At 36.1% G+C, this 17,505-nt stretch overlaps 1 protein-coding gene across 1 annotated transcript in view; it reads right to left on the bottom strand.

The window, feature by feature from the left end:
- The window catches only part of FER (FER tyrosine kinase), a 444,812-nt gene that overhangs the window by 128,910 nt on the left and 298,397 nt on the right, over positions 1-17,505 (bottom strand). The window contains exon 14 of the mRNA XM_056139057.1: positions 6,804-6,860. Within this exon, the coding sequence (XP_055995032.1) occupies positions 6,804-6,860 (57 nt within the window). The remainder of the gene's footprint in view (positions 1-6,803; positions 6,861-17,505) is intronic.

Below are 17,505 nucleotides of genomic sequence, written 5' to 3'. Positions count from 1 at the left end.
AGTTTTCCAAATGAATGATCTTCTTAACCTTATTGTATAAGTAGAGATATTTTGCCATAATTTTTTTTTAAAGTTTAAAGTCGGTTTAGCTTCATTTTATCATAAGTATACTACTGCACAGAATTAACAAAACTAATGCAATTGATATTAGTATTGCCTTTATAGTTTTCAAGTATTATAATACGAAATATTATAATATCAAATAGTTTTCAAGTATTATAATATAAAATATTATAAGGCTTTAAGCAGCAGAGGTCAAGGTGCACAGCAGAGCAGGCTGTGGTCCTCGGCAGCACTTTACAACAGCAGAGTAAGTGAACCAGGAGTGTGCTGCTCACTGAGTGCTGGTGTTCCCTACGATCAATGAAACTCCCTTTTAAACTCAATTTTTTTTCATTGATTTATCATTTGTTTACAGTATTATGGAATTTAAGGGCTCAGCATCACAAATTTATTTGTGTGTGATTCTGACTAGTCCTTAATACCAATTTTCAGGGTCATCTCCCACCTCCTACTGTACACCCACCCTTTGCTTCTGGGAACCACTGAAATTTTCAGTGTCCAGGAGCTACATTTGTTGTTTCTTGCCAATTAGTTTCCTCTAATAACTGATATTATACATATGAGTGAAGCCATTGAAGAAGTAATTCTTTGCTTTCTTCATTTCACTCAGCACAAACCACGCAATTCCCGAATTTTGTTCCAAAACTTTTCATATTTTAAATATCAGAGTATATTTCATTAAGTATCTATATCAGAACTACATTAAACAGTCACCTACAGCTGGTCTTACAGGTTGATTCTATGTTTTGGATAAGATCTATATAACTCTAAGTTAATAGTTAAGTTATATAAATTGTATATACTGCTAATAAATATATTTTAAATATTAAATGTTAAGAATTAATATTTTCCTAATTTATTAAATACTATTTAATATTATATTTAAATGTAAAAGAATGATTATTATCAATCTAATGTTGAGTTTAAATACTTACCTTAAAAAGATGCTCATTCTTTTGTGGAAAATACTATGACTTCCCAACATAATACAAATAGATTAGAAAAAGAAAATTTTGAGCTTTATATCCTTTCCTCTTTGTTATTACCAAGTTTTTCATACAAAATTGTCACAAATTTTATTATATGATGACAAAGAGATGTTTCATGTTAATATACCTAAACACTGGGCATGATTATGTTATGACTCTGGTGTATTTATAATTTAACTTATCTGAAAAAAGTTTATTCAATAGAAGAGTTTTGCTTGGGAGTGTGAGGGGGAGGGGGGTGGGGCACTTGGCTGTGCTTAGAGTACTCCAAGCTCTCCTTTGGGATCACTCCGGATATGTGGTGCCTGGGATTAAACTAGTTATGTCAGTCCTCATAGAAGATCATGGTTCCTGGTTAATCCTTATATCACTCTCACTACTACTCCTTTAGACTCTGGTTTTATTAAACCTCTTATTTTCAACCTTTTCTATTCCTATTCCCAATATGCTTTCAGGAATTATTTCATAATTGGCCATAATAAAGATTTTATCTATAATTTATTACTCAGTTATTCTAACTTTTTTCTTCTATGAGAAAATGGGCTTTCTCGGAGAACACTCAAATGGTGGCAAGTTTCCTTGGCAATGACGTACCTACTACAATCTTTTCACTGCTTTACACACTGTATTAAAATATTCTAGCAGCAACCTGTCAACGTTTTCAAATATTTTTTCTTTCTACATTCCTAAAAATCCCCAATCTTTTGATGACTACATACCCCATCTCCTTAATATGACTATAACTACTGAGTTTGAAAGTATCATTCTTTGTCTATTATCTGAGCTGTGGAGTATTATTGCTGTCAACTATTTACAACTTCAATAGATATTTAAATGTTTTTTCAATATTTCAAACTGTCTTTAATGTCTTTCCTTCTTTCCCCATAATTTCAGGACGATGCCTTTCTTTCTCTTTTGGGGGAAAGGGGTTTCCAAGCAGTGTGCCCCACATCCATGTCTGGGGATAGTCCATCTAGGCAATGTACAGTGTGAAGACCTGGTGGTCAAGGCTACCAGAGCCACGTCTGCAGTGCCCAGACACCTCTAGAACTATACCTGGCAGTTCCTGGAGTGGGATGGAGTTCTAGGGACCAAACTGGGTCACTGCCATGCTAGGTATATATTTCAACGGTTTGAGCGACCTCTCTAGACCTTAGAATCATACCTTCAGCACTGTATTTGCCAATGATACTGTTCCTTCCATAAGTTTCACTCACTCAAGCTTCTGCCTACCCGCTAGTTTTCTAGTTTACTTCTTTGAATATCCAAGCTCGTAAAAAACCTTTCCTCATAGAAAATGGCGCCTATAGAACTCTGCAAATATCACATTGTACTGTCCTTCATACCCTTAAAATTCTATTTCCTGGGACTGGAATGACAGTACAGTGGATAGGGTGTTTGCCTTGCATGCAGCCAACCTGAGTTCGATGCCCAGCATCCCATATTGTTCCTGGAACACTTTCAGGAGTAATTCCTGAGTGCAAAGCCAGGAGTAGTCTCTGTGCTTCACCTGGTGTGACCCAAAAAGAAAAAAAAATCTATTTCTTTATGAAGCTGATATATGAACAAAAATTATACAAGCAGTGACCATATATTCACAGCTTCCTTATTTTTCTTAATCTATAGGGCTGCTTTGTTAAATCTGCAGTCTTGATTAAACATGATACTATGCATGAAGAGAGGCAAATGCAGTTTGAGAAAATTAACATCCATGTGGGCTTATTTCACTTTAGATTTTTGATCACACCCAGACCCCACAACCACCTCCAAAATTACAAACCCAACTCTTTAGAGAACCCACTATGAAACTGCATCGAAATAAGTCTAGATCAGTCACATCCTCAATAGTAAATAGTAAATATGATCTTTAAAAAAATCATGCTAATACTTTACTCAATAGCATCCACCTGTTATCTTTTCATGCATAATAAAATAATCAAAGAATGGTCTACAAGCTCCTAGCTGAATTATACCCTCTCATAATACTTATTTCTTCCTATTGTGAGGTTCCTCCTTGCTTACTGACTTACTATAAAATTATTCCCTTTGTTCTTTAAATGAAATTTGCATTAGTTATTCCCTCAGTCTAAAATCTTCATTCTCTCATGTCTATATGGTTAAATCCTTTCTCTAAATATTTTAGGAAATAATAAAGAGTTTGTCCTATTAAAAACTTAAATGATGAGCAATCTACTTCCAAATTCCCTTTGTTTTCCATTGGACACAATATACTAACATATACCTATTTATAATATTTATTATGATATGTCTCCCCTGTTAAATGAAATATAAGCTTAATAAGAGTAAGAATATTTGCTTTGTTCACTGATGTATCATAAATAGCCAGAGAGTACCTGGCATATAGTTCAACGAATATTTGAGGAATGAATAAAATATTTATTGAGTACCAAGTTCAACTACGACTACAGAGCTGAATAAATAGCTCCTTTTTAACCTTATATTTCTATCAAATGATAAAGTCTGTAAGTTTAGGAACTGCCACTTTCTTTTCCTTTTCTTTAATTCTCTTTTCTTCATTTATTATTGGGAAACATACTATAAATATTTATTTAGAAAAAGCAGTGAAAATATTAAAGGACAAGTTATTTTTCTACAAAATAAGCTGAAATTAAGTAGACTATATCTCTAAAGCATCACGTTTTATTTAATATAAAATTAAATTTATTGAAACTAATACACATTGAGAAAATTATTCTTTAAAATAGTCTTACTGAGCAGCTAATAGGCTAAAATTTCTTCTTATATACTGTATTTATCATATTAACCTGAACATTAAAATAACATACTTCTCTTTAATTAAAATACTTTATGTGAGTAGCAAAAATAACATTTTTAAAAAAAAATCTCACATTCTATTTTAGAAAGTTATTTAATTTTACTATATATTTTAAATTATATTTTCATGTTAATTTACTGAATTTGTCATAATTATTCGGTCTAATCACTACTGCTCAGGGATCTAAAGTAGTGGAAAGAAGGGATTCTTTCCCGCTTTTGAGGGGAGCAGTGTTTTTTGGTCACACCGAGGGGTGCTCAGGGACCAAATGGGATGCTGGGAATTGAACCTGGGTCATCCGCATGCAAGGCAAATGCCCGACCTGCTGTGCTATCACTCTAGCCACTGTGTCACAATACCCTTCATGGTTTCACATGGCCATAATTCTGACATCACACTCATCACCAGTGTACCCATCTCCCTCCCCTCCCTCTCACCTGCAACCCTATCCTCAACTCAACTGTGGGTGTCAGTTCCCTTATATGGTGTTTTTGAATCTTTGTTGCTGTCTTGCTGTGTCTCTCTACATCCCACTTATGAGAGAGATAATTCTGTGTCTGTTCTTTTCCTTCTGACTGACTTCACTCAGCATGGTATCCTCTGGATTCATCTATGTTGCTGCAATGGCCAAGATATGAAAATAACCCAAATGCTCAACTATAGATGAATGGATCAATTGGACTGCTGGTTCACTTGCAAGGCCGAGGATGTGTTATTGCTTAGACCTTGCAATTGGATAGCCAGCCATCCCAATGGTTCCCAGGAGCCTCTGGGTCTGCATCTGGCAATTCTTAGTGGCTCAAGTAATGCTGGAAAACAAAACACATACAGTAGCCTAAGATATGGCTCTGAACTGAGTTTAATCTTGAACACTCCCTGTCATGTTGAGTGCAATCCTGGTGGAACAGTTCTTTATGGTACCTTGTGCTACAATAAAGTATGCAATCTCCAGAGCACCACACAAAAGTCTCCAACCATAGACAAGCACCACCTCAAATGTGCATAAACAATTGAAACCATGTGTATACAAGCCTATCTATCAGTGCAAAAGCGACAAAGGGAAGTGCAGGGGAATGGGAGGGGGAGATGAGCATATAATCTTGATTCATGATTGCATTTAGCTTGAGAATTTTTCCAACTCATCCGCTACATAAATATTACAAGTAAGTAAAGTAAAGGCCCTCCCGTTAATCATCAATTTGCTCGAGCGGGCCCAGTAATGTCTCCATTGGAGACTTTGTTGTTACTGTGTCTGGCATATCGAATACTCTCGGTAGCTTGCCGGGCTCTCCGAGAGGGGCGGAGGAATCGAACTCAGGTCCGCCATGTTGGCTGCATGCAAGGCAAACGCCCTACCCGCTGTGCTATCACTCTAACCCCACAGAAATGCCTTTCTAATAATAATTTAATGCTTCCACTTAAAAAAATAATAATCATGCAAAAGCAGATTTCAACAGGGATATACTTTCTCTAATATGAATTAAAGATTGAGTCAATTCAATAACTTTATACTTGAATTTAAGAATAGTGAATAATTATTTATATCCATTAAAATGCTAAGCCATAAGTATAAAACTCATCACTCAAAATGTGATAGTCTTCTCTAAATATCTGGACTGTATACTATTCCACACATTTCATTATAAATTTAAACTGCACTCAGTTTATATGTAAATATCCATAAGTCACTGATAATAAAGCTCTTATTTATTAGATATCTACTATAAATAAACAATTACTAATAAATTTATAAAAGTTCATTTGGCTAATCATTAAATGCCTTCCATTACTGTTAGGTATATCATACATTCATATGCCTTGGGTTGAAATTCCAAATAGATATGAAGAAAAGTACTTTCTTCTTGGGAGGCGGTCCACCCAAAAGGTGCTCAGGAGGCACAGTCCCAGTGGCACTGAACTTGGTTGTTTTGACCAGGCTCTGGAACGTCATATACTTGGCCCAGTACTTCTTGGAGTCACCAGGACTACACAGAGAAATGCTCAGAGTCCACCAGAGCTACACCTGAAAGTGTCCAGGGACCATACAGTGTCAGGGGATGAACTCAAGAAATGTGAGACAAGCACTCCATTTCTTTGAGCTGTCTCCCAGGTATAAGCAAAGTACTTTGATTCTATATGTCTGCCCTCTCTAACCACTAGTAGAGCTATGTAGCACCGCAGCACTGTCCTCCCGTTCATCAATTTGCTCGAGCAGGCACCATTATTATCACCATTGTGAGACTTGCTGTTATTGTTTTTGGCATATTGAATATGCCATGGGGAGTTTGCCAGGCTCTGCCGTGCGGGCGGGATACTCTCGGTAGCTTGCCGGGCTCTCCGAGAGGGACGGAGGAATTGAACCCAGATTGGCCGCATGCAAGGCAAATGCCTTACATGCTGTGCTATCACTATTTACAAAATGAAAATATTAAAATATGTTTTGGCAACCTAAACACTCTCAAGGCAATGTTGCTGTTACAGATAACCATTCTATTTATAATTCTGAAATTTCAAAGAACAGCACTTTACTTCTCCTGAGCCCTTGTGTATAAACAGAGGCAAATCATCCTAGTTTCTTTTGAAATCTCAGCTCACCAGTTTTAACTTTACTACACTGTGATACAATTTTTGTGGCTTTTATTCTTTCTGAGGGAATATATATATATATATATATATATATATAACACATATATATGCACACTCACACACACACATATATATATATATACACATTTTTTAATGTCAAGGATCATTTTTAGACCTTTCAAAGATAGACATACATTTATTTTAGAGAAGTGACAAAATTTGCATGTACATATGTGGCACTGTATTCTTATCTGTTAATGTGGGAATGTGCTCATTTTTGTACACTGGGATATAAGAAAAGGATTAAAAAATATCATCAGAGTTCACTATCACAACGATTTTTGTTATTTATCGCAGTTATTACTTACCTTGCCCAATAATTCTCCCAATGTGACATCCTCATGATTGAGAACCCATTTCTTATCCTATGAAAAGAAAAAAAAAGGTGTTTTTTTCCCAAGTTCTAGGAAAATACATTTCCTATGAGAAAATTTGAAGCAGTAGAAAACACACTGAGCAGATACTTCACTCAGAACATTCAATCAACAGAAGACGAAGGGAATGTAACCTCAAGAGGCTACAAAACACACTGGAAAACTGTTAAGACAAGTAAAGAAACCAAGGAGGGTGAGAAGAAAGGGTGGGGATTTACTGAATGAGGCCTCAGGCCCTTGATACATTATGTATTTATCTAAACTACTGAGCCAACAATCCTGTAAGTATAAAATCTAATTGACAAAAATCAAATGTAAAAATGTGCAAGTCAAGGAGGCAAACTTTGAGGGAGGCAGAACCAGGAGGAACTCAGTGGAGTGAAATTGACACTGTGGTGGGATGGTATTAGAATATTTTATGCCTGAGACAAGCTAAAAATAACTGTAAATCACAGTGCCCTAGAATTGTATAAAAATAAATAAAAAATTTAAAAAATGTACAGGTAACTTAGCAAAAAGATAAAATAAAAATAAAAAATAAAACTTACCACATAGCAAGTTTTAAAAAAATATACGTTATAACAAAATTCTGTGAAAAAGGACAATTGTTGTGCCCAGAGAGATAGTACAGGGTTCAGGCATAGTTTCATCTCCAGCACCATGTTTGCTACTCTGAGTACTGTCAGAAAGGGATTCTTAAACACAGAGCTAGAAGTAAGCCCTGAGCATTGCTGGATGTGGCTCCAAAATAAAACCAACCAACAAACAAAAAATGTCAGTCTTCAAAATGATAGTATCTCTGTAACTAGAAAACTGTCATACACTTTTCTCTTAAATTACAATACAGGTAAGGCTATTGTAAGTCATTTTGTGAAGAACTAAGGAAAATTCGTTTTGCAAAATTTCCAATTTTCACTTGATCATAGTGAATAACTTTTCTACACAAATCACAAATTATTAAAAGTTAATTTTTGGGGCTGAAGCGATAGCACAGGGGTAAGGTGTTTGCCTTGCACGCAGCTGACCAGGGTTTGATTCCCAGCATCCCATCTGGTCCCCCAAGCACTGCGAGGAGTGATTCCTGAGTGCAGAGCCAGGAGTAACCTCTGAGCATGGCAAGGTGTGACCCAAAAAGAAAAAAAAGTTAATCTTTCCACATATAAACTAGATATAACTAATAGTTGTCTATGACATTACAAGATTTTATCCAAATCTTATCCAAATAATTTCCTGTATAATAAAGTAATAAGCATCAATTATAATATCATTAGTGTATACAAGACCAGAGATGTGAACAATTCATTATAAAAAAAGCATCACATAATTTAATCTCAGCAGTCAATTACATTTTAGACAATATTTTATCATCTAAATATCCCAACTTTTAAACCATACAATAATTAAGTGCTAAAAGAGAGAATTTTTAAAAATAAGAATAGAAAAAGGTATAAAACAAGAAAGAAAAAAGGGAGGAAAAAATGGGAAGGAGAGAAGGTAAAAGAAAATGTTGGAATAATAATATTAAATTCAAAATTGGCTTTTATTTTGTTTTAGGGCTACACATGGCAGTGCTCAGAGATTACTCTTGGCTTTGTGCTCAGCTGTGCTCCAGGGACCTGAGGAGATGCCAGGGATTGAAGCTGGGTCTGCTGTGTACAAAACAAGCACCCTACTTGCTGCACTATCACTCCAACCCCCATAATTTAGTATTTTTATCAATATTCAAGTGTATTTTTCCTCTACTGCACAGAAGGAATTATCATTATGAACACTATACTACATTATTATTTTATTCTTCTAACATATTAATTTAAAAATCTAACCTAACAATGCCTTTAAATATGACCTAATCATCTAAAGTACTTTTGACTATTTGTAGTATAAACACTCAAATAGCACAATCTTGACATGTCAACAAAGGGACAATATTTATGCTGAAAATAAAAAATTTAAATATAAAAATATAAAAATTTAAATGTAAATACTTTACATATATAGTTAACCTGATCTAATACCATTCACAAAAGTAAATTCACATAGATTAAAGACCTTGATTTTAGACCAGAATCCATAACGTACATTAATGAAAAACAGAAGTGTCCAGGAAATGGACCTCAGAGGTGACTTCAATAAGCTAACACAGATGTAAGATCAATCAATCAATCAATCGATCAATCAAAGTAAACAAATGGAACTTCATCCGCTTAACCTTCTGCAGAGCAGAGAAACATGAAAATATAGACACTCTACTGAATGGTAGAAAGTATTTATAGACAACACAGCAGATAGAGAGCTAATATTCAAGATCTATAAAGCTCAACAGCAACAACAACAATCTAACAATACAATAGGGAGAGGAGATAGACAAAGAAGACATACATATGGCTAAAAGGCATATGAAAAAGTGCTAATTGTCACTTATGATGAGAGAAATGCAAATCAAAGTAACAGATACTATCTCCCACCAATGAGAATGGCTACATCAAAAAGCCTTGATATAGCCAGTTTTGATGAGGTTATGGTGAAAAAGGAGACCTCATTAGTTGTGGGGAGAATGTCATCTGGTTCAACTCAATGGGGAAAAAATAGCACTGTGGGTAAGGTGTTTGCCTTGCATGTGGTTGACCTGGGTTTGATTCCTCTGGCCCTCTCAGAGAGCCCGGCAAGCTACCAAGAGTATCTCGCCTGCGTGGCAAAGCCTGGCAAGCTACCCGTGATGTATTCTATATGCCCAAAACAGTAACAATAAGTCTCACAATTTGTTGAGACATTACTGGTGCCCACTCAAGTGAATCAATGAACAACAGGAGGACAGTGCTACAGTGCTACAGTTCTCAAAAAATTCAGAATAGATTCTCCCTATGACTTGATAATACCACATCTGGGTCTGTATCACACCAAACACATAAATATTCATTTGAAAGGGTATATGCACAATTTTGTTCATTGAAGCACTTAGTACAATAGCCAAGATATGGAAACAACTTAAATACCCAACTACAGATAAATGAATCAAGTTGTGGCATTAATACACAATGGAATTTTATGAAGCTATGAGAATTTTCCATGAAAGAATGTAACTAGAGAGTATGATGCTAAGTGAAATAAGTCAGGAGGAAAGACACTGAATGGCTGCTCAGGTGGGATTTAAAGATACACAGTAAGGGAACAACAAACGGGAACAGGTAACAGAACTGGAGAGCTGGTCCACAGAACAGACATGGGAGAGTTGGAGTATCTGAACTTAAGGAGCCTCGGGGACCCTGGTGGAAGAGAGTGGGTATTTTAATAGTAGGTGTGGTATTGGGATGAGGTGTACATCCAAACTATCATTAACAGTACTGACACTCAGAATGCCTCAATAAAGATGTGTTATTTATTTCCTCATGTGTGGTGATGGAATAAAGATTTTTTTAAATCCAAGAATTTATACATATAATTTTAAAATCAAAATACAAAAGCAGGTGTTATAGAACTTATAAGGAAATAGAAAAATATATTTGTTCAAGTGAGTAAGCAAAGATTTCTAAAACAGAACACAAAAAGCACTGATTTAAATACAACAACTAAAATTCATCAACGTATAAAATATTTGTTCTTCCAAAGATATCATTGAGAAGGCAAGCCTCCATACCCTGCCATGGTGACATCTATGAGGCCTTTTTGGAATCAGAGGCATGTTTCTCTCCCTTCTGGCGAGTTTCTGGCAGCCTCCACCCCTGTACGCTGCCATATCAACAGACCCTGCACCACACCTCAAAACATACAGCAATATTCAGAGAAAGCTCTCTTCATCAAATATCACGCTGTCAGTGATATACTTCCTGTCCCTGAATGAAGACAAGCAGAGAAGGAAAAGAACAACTCCTAGCCTTATCTCCTGGAGACTCCCAGGGAGCGAACTGTAAAGGTTCACCTTCGGCATGGCAGAAGCACAGCAAACCTGACAATTAAGTTGCAGAGAAGCCTAAGTTCAATGAGTGAAAACGGTCACAGGGAGGCTCAAACAACTCTATATATTTCTCAGACAGTGACTTCAGTGACAGCATCCTGCGGATGTTGAATGAACTCAAAAAAACAATGGCACAGGTAGTAAGAAAGTATGGAAAAGTTTGAGAGCCAAAATGAGATTTCTACCACCAAAAATGACACAAATGAAGAGTATGACAGGTGATATAAAGTGCAACAGAAGGTTTGAGCAGCAGAATAACAGCAGTTCAGAAAAAGATCAAGGAGCTCTAGGATGAGATTTGGAAAAACTTCAGAAAACAGCAGAAGATTAAAAAATAAGTCTGTAAAGAAATGAACAATACACACAAAACTGTGGACAAGAGTAAGAGGAACAATACAAGAAATATCAAGAGTCTGAAGAACAAGAAGGTGAATTTGATGAAGCCCCAATAGTTAACTAAAATATAGATAAGAGTTTCCCAGAGGTGAGAAATACAGACACCCATGTTCTATGAGGTCTAAAAGATCCCAGTGAAAATAGACTCAAATAGAAAAACCAAGACACATTGTTCTTGCAGTGAATGACAAAGCCAGAAGAGAATGGATGGGTCGAGTACAAAAACTCAAAGAAATAAACACATCACCAGCTAGAATATACAGGTAGATTACATTCAGATTTGAAGGAACAATACAGAGATTCAGACACAGACAAGAGTTTAGGGAAATCATAGCCCTGAAACCCATTTTGATAGAGTGTTAAAGGAACTTCTATGGTAAAGGAACACTTTGGTCCATGGCATTGATTGGCACTTATGGCACTTATGAGTGCTCTCTGCTAGATTAAGAAAAGGTTCGTTTACTCCTAGTTTGCTAAGGCAATCTATATATTTTCACTTATGTTGAATGCCCTATGTTGAGGAAGTGTTTTCTTTATAGCCACAGAGATTTTTATTATAATCTTTAAGTTATTAATATAGATACTTAAGCATTATCTATAATAATATTTTCTAACAAATTCAATATTTCCATAAGGATAAAACATACTTTATATTTTATAGGTATTTTACTGCTATCTAGATTTTCTGCTAAATTTTTTTAATTCCCACTCAATAATTTTACATGTGTAGAACTTATTTCAATTAAATTTTAAAATTTATTAGCTCAGAATTATTTATATTCATTTTTGAAAAGTATATACCTATAAAAAGTATAAAGTGGTTTTTGAAAAAAATTGTATTAACTTATTGATTTACAATTTTGTGTAATTTCAGGAGTTTAGCTTTATTCATCTATATTTTATAGGTACCACCACCTCTTAACTTTTTTAAAAAAAATCTCTTCCAGATAGAGACATAAATGAAAACATTAAGGGAACGACACATGGTAAAGTAATTGGAACTGGAGATTTTTTTCTTTAAAACTGAGTTTACTAGGTCTATAAGGGGCCCTTGGGATACCATTAGAAGGAAGCTCTTTGGTAACGGATGCAGTGTTGGAAAGATGTATGCAAGAAAACTATATTAACATTATGTAACATTATATAAAAACGGTTACATAAATAAAAGGCATATTGTACACACAAATAATAAAATTATTCGTGGATCAAAAGATTCTTAAGAGAAAAAGGTAATTTTTTGACCAGCACATATACATGAAAGTAAAACAGAAACAAAAATTAGCTAAATCTAAATGCTTAGAGGGAAATTCATAGCCCTTAATATAGAATTTTAAAAGACTGAAGTTAACAATGTAAACTTCAACCTTAAGAATCTGGAAAGGCTGGCAATGGTGTCCTGACAGCCTCCACACCCAAATGTTGCCATCCCTGCAGGCCCACATCTAGACACAGTTTTTGTGCTTTACTCATTCATTTCCCATGGAATAAAAAGACCAACACTCAACTCAGTCTGTGCCCTCAGGGAGTTCCCACAGTGGTGAACCCTTGGACACAAACACAGTGTGGAAGATGTGGAGAAGCCCACCAAAGTAAATGAGAAGAGTACAGCACAGGGATTCTAAGTGTACCAACCAGCACTGCTGAAAGTGACACCCCCGTTTCCCCCGCCACTTCAACAAAGAGAAGTAGCCCCAAAGTAGCATGAGATGTAAGCCCTGGGGGTGAACCCTGTCCCCGCCTCACCCTGGTTAAAAAAAAAGAATCAAGAAAAAGAGGGTCAAAGATATGACTCCAGGGCTGGAGTACATGCTTGGCATTGTGGGAAGCCCAGGCTTGATCTACTACACTAGGAATGAACCCAAGCATCCTAAGTGTATCCAAAACAAAACAAAATGTATAAGCAGAACAAAATAGGGTCTGTAGAGATAGTACAGTAGGTAAGGTACACTGTACATGCCAAATCCAGATTAATGCCCCAGGACCCCAGGTGTCCCTATGAGACTTGTCAGAAGTGACCCCTGAGTTTAGAGCTAGGGTAAGTCCTTAGCATCAACATATATGGCTCAAAAGCCAAAAGGAAAAAAAAACAAGAACAAACAAATTCCATAACTAGTTACATCACAGTACATCACGGTCCTCCCATTGTTCATCGATTTGCTCGAGTGGGCCCAGTAATGTCTCCATCATGAGACTTGTTGTTACTGTGTTTGGCATATCAAATACGTCACAGGTAGCTTGCCAGGCTCTGCTGTGCGGGCGAGATACTCTCGGTAGTTTGCCAGGCTCTCCGAGAGGGGCAGAGGAATCAAACTCAGGTCGGCCATGTTGGCCGCTTGTAAGGCAAACGTCCTACCGCTGTGCTATCGCTCCAGCCCAATATACTAGTTATGCTAACATAACTAGTGTTAATAATAACAAGAATATTTCATTTTCTAATTCAAATTATTATTTTTCTGTGAAAAATTTTAGCATTCAGAAATTGATAGTAAATATGAACAGAAGGTAGAAGAAGTTGCAATGGCATCAAGAAAGACTATCAAATGCTTCACAAATTAAGTTCTGCAGTACAACTGAGTTGATAAGTATGCCATCAGGAAGTTTCACAAATAAATCTTAAAAACAAAGCATATTACCAGGAATAATATCATAAAGAAAACATTAAACTCATAGAAACTTCAAGTATAATAGATTTCTTGCAACCTCAAACTACAATCCATTCTAAACCCAGAATTGTAAACAAAATAAACTGAAATACCTTTTTCTTCTTTCCTGAAAGGGATACTAGTCAGAAATGGCATACAGCTCCGATAATCACCAAAGGACTTCTCGCATTAGTCCAAATTGAGAAACAACCCAAGTTGTTCAAAAACAGATGACTGGACTGGTATATACACACAATGCAATGCTACTGAGCTAGAAGGAAAAAAATGAAACCATACAATCTACTGCTACCTGGAGAATATTATGCTGGTTAGATAGTCAGAAGCAGAGGAACAGGCACAGGATGATCTTCTTCACATGTGGTACGTAAAAAAAAAGATTGTAAGAAAGAAACAAATGCCAAAGGCAACAGAAATTGAAACTGGTCTTCAGAAGGAAGCATATATCTGCAGGGTGGAAAGGAGGTGAGAGAAGCAGTACGTTGGGCACTGGGCCCCAGTGAAGAGAAGCAGGTGCTGGTGGAAAGTGTGGTGCTGGAATGCTTTATTCATGAAATCCTGCCACTATCAGTCAGTGTTGTAAATCATGGCATCTAAAATAAGAATTTTAAAAGGGAATGGTATACAGAAAATTAAAAACTAGAAATAAATACCTGAGATGTATTTTTTTTTGCTTTTTGGGTCACACCCAGCAATGCACAGGGGTTACTACTGACTCTGCACTCAGGAATTACTCCTGGTGGTGCTTGGGGGACCATATGGGATGCCAGGGATTGAATCCAGGTCGGCCGCATGCAAGGCAAATGCCTTACCTGCTGTACTATTACTCTAATCCTGAGATGCAATTTTTAAACCCATCCTTTAGCAGTAAGACAAAGACTAAAAATATACTAATTTGTAAATAAGTAGAATTCAAGAAAAGTTAAGTTTATCTGTCTAGTCATATTCTTTTATATATATGGATGGGTTCTCTGTAGTAAACTAGAGAATTAGGATCTATTCATCCAGAATTCACAGAGATATGAGATACAAGAAGACACAAATCTATGTTGAATATACCAGGTTAAGTCAACTTACTGAAAGAAGACTTAAGAGATACTGGGACCCGTGGTGGTGAAAAATGGGAACTGGTGGAGGTATGGGTATTTGATCATTGTATAACTGAAAGCCAAGCACAAAAATTTGTAAGTCTACAACTGTACCTCATGGTGTTTCACTAATAAAAATTAAAAAAAAATAAATTGTGTAGAAAAAATAGTGAAATGGTACTTTAGTCAAAAGAATGGAAGTTATGAGACAGCTCAGAGTTGAGCTATAAACACATACTACTAAAATATGTGCTGGTCTATGATAGATATTCAAAGGAACATTAATTAAAAGATGATTTTTACATAGTTCCTATTCCAAAGGGCTTTAGCAAAAATATATGAAGAGCAAACTTCAGAAAAAAGTGTGAGTAGAATAGAAGCATGGCAATGAAGTATCACTATCACTATCACTATCAACCCGTTGTTCATAGATTTGCTTGAGCGGGCACAGTAACATCTCCATTTGTCCCTGTCACGTGCTAGTGTAACCTGATGACATACTGGGGGCTCTTTCAGGGTCAGGGGAATGAGGACCATCATTGTTACTGTTTTTGGCATACTGAGTACTCCATGGGGAGCTTGCCAGGCTTACAATCAAGTACTTGATCAATTTTAGAAAGATTTTGGATATAATGCTAAAATAACTTTGAATGCTAACGAATCTAGTATTCAATTAATTTTGTAATCTGAGATCCCTAAATTCGTTACTGTATAATTCATTGATTTTTGTGTGTAGTGAGCATCTTCTCTATTATACAAATATTATACAGTATCATTTAAGAAGAATTAGACTCTTAAGTCTTCTTTCAGTAAGTTGACTTAACCTGGTATATTCAACATAGATTTGTGTCTTCTTGTATCTCATATCTCTGTGAATTCTGGATGAATAGATCCTAATTCTCTAGTTTACTATAGAGAACCCATCCGTAATTATGGCCACTGAAAAACGTTAACTGGCATAAAAATAATTCTATATGTTCCTTTATCTCTAAGTACAATCATAAACCCTGAAAATAATGTGACCATGTCAACCAAGGAACTGTGAAAGGTTTTAAGAAGACAAACATTTAGAGATCCCAAGAGTGGAGGAAGGACACACCAGCAGGCTGTCATATAACAGGAGACTGACTCTCAGCTCTCAGTAAGAGAAAGCAGTCCAACACAGCAGTGTCTCATACAGATTAAACGGTGAACTGAATACCATCCAGAAGGGATGACTGACAGTCTAGCAACCAGTAAGCAACCAGGGAAAGTGCGTTCCTTTCTACTGAGCATGAGGGCCTCATACCTGACCAAGAAACAGTTGGGTGGTGCAGAACTATGAACCTAGTACAATAACTGTCCAAATACAGGGAGATTTTTCAGTCCAGTGGGCCTGATATCTTCCAGTGCCCCACACTTACAAAAAACAAAGACCATGGATTAGAATCTTCCATTTTTATTTTCAAATCCAAGTTCAAAAGATTTCTCAATTTCCTTGGTTTCATAAGCTGTTTTTAGCATGCAATTGCCTTTTAAAATCGATTATAGACTGTTCTCCATTCAGTGAATTTATTAGACTATAATCTAATTTAAAGCCTTTCATGTTGTACATTTACAATTTTGATTTCAAAAATAACAATAATAAAACTTAGAAGCTGAAATCAAGTAAGATGGCAAGGCATCAAAGAATTATGAATTAAGTTTGCCTTGCATGCAGCCAACATGGCCGACCTGAGTTCGATTCCTCTGCCCCTCTCGGAGAGCCCGGCAAGCTACCGAGAGTATTCGATATGCCAGACACAGTAACAACAAAGTCTCCAATGGAGACGTTACTGGACCCGCTCGAGCAAATCGATGATCAACGGGAGGGCCTTTACTTTTACTTTACTAACCTTTCCCAAAATTAGAGCCTAAAATCTTGATTCTTGATTGTCTCCAGATCACTAGTACATAATACACACAAACATTCTATCATACATCCTAAACCCTATCAATTTTTCTATAAAACTTAAATCACTAAAAAAAAGGGAATCAACAAAATTTAAGCTGTTATTATAGTATTTTCCCTTTTTAAGAAAATACCATGTCTTTATAATACTTCTGTCTTTATACATGAATCAAAGTAGGTGAGATCTGTGAAAATAATGAGAAATAAAACCTAATTTTAACTTTAGAATGTTAAAAGCTAAATATTAGAATTACTACCTCACAAAAGTAGCAATTTTAGATGAACTGAACAAAGTAGAAAATAAGCAGTTTCTCCTTTTTTCACCTGTGGAAGCCCACAATTGTGCCAGTCTGCCCAAGCTACAGGGCACTAATCACAGTCCACTCCTTGATGGGCTGCCACAGGGAGCAGATGGCCATTATTTATGGTGCAGTCAGTCCTGCCAAATCGCTCCGGGATAGCTGAACATTGTTCCCCTAAAGTTAAATATCTAAATACTTGACAAAAGTGAATGACATATTTCAAATAAGATCTAGTGATAAACCAGTGATTATCACTGTGATGCAAAGGAACACTTCTCTGATTCAGATCCCATTCTCCAGAGCTAAAG

Source organism: Sorex fumeus, unplaced genomic scaffold (assembly GCF_029834395.1).
Source record: "Sorex fumeus unplaced genomic scaffold, SorFum_2.1 ptg000131l, whole genome shotgun sequence".
In the NCBI taxonomy this organism is placed as follows: Eukaryota; Metazoa; Chordata; class Mammalia; order Eulipotyphla; family Soricidae; genus Sorex; species Sorex fumeus.
Note: the sequence above shows the minus strand (reverse complement) of the source record. Positions and strands in the feature narration are given on the sequence as shown.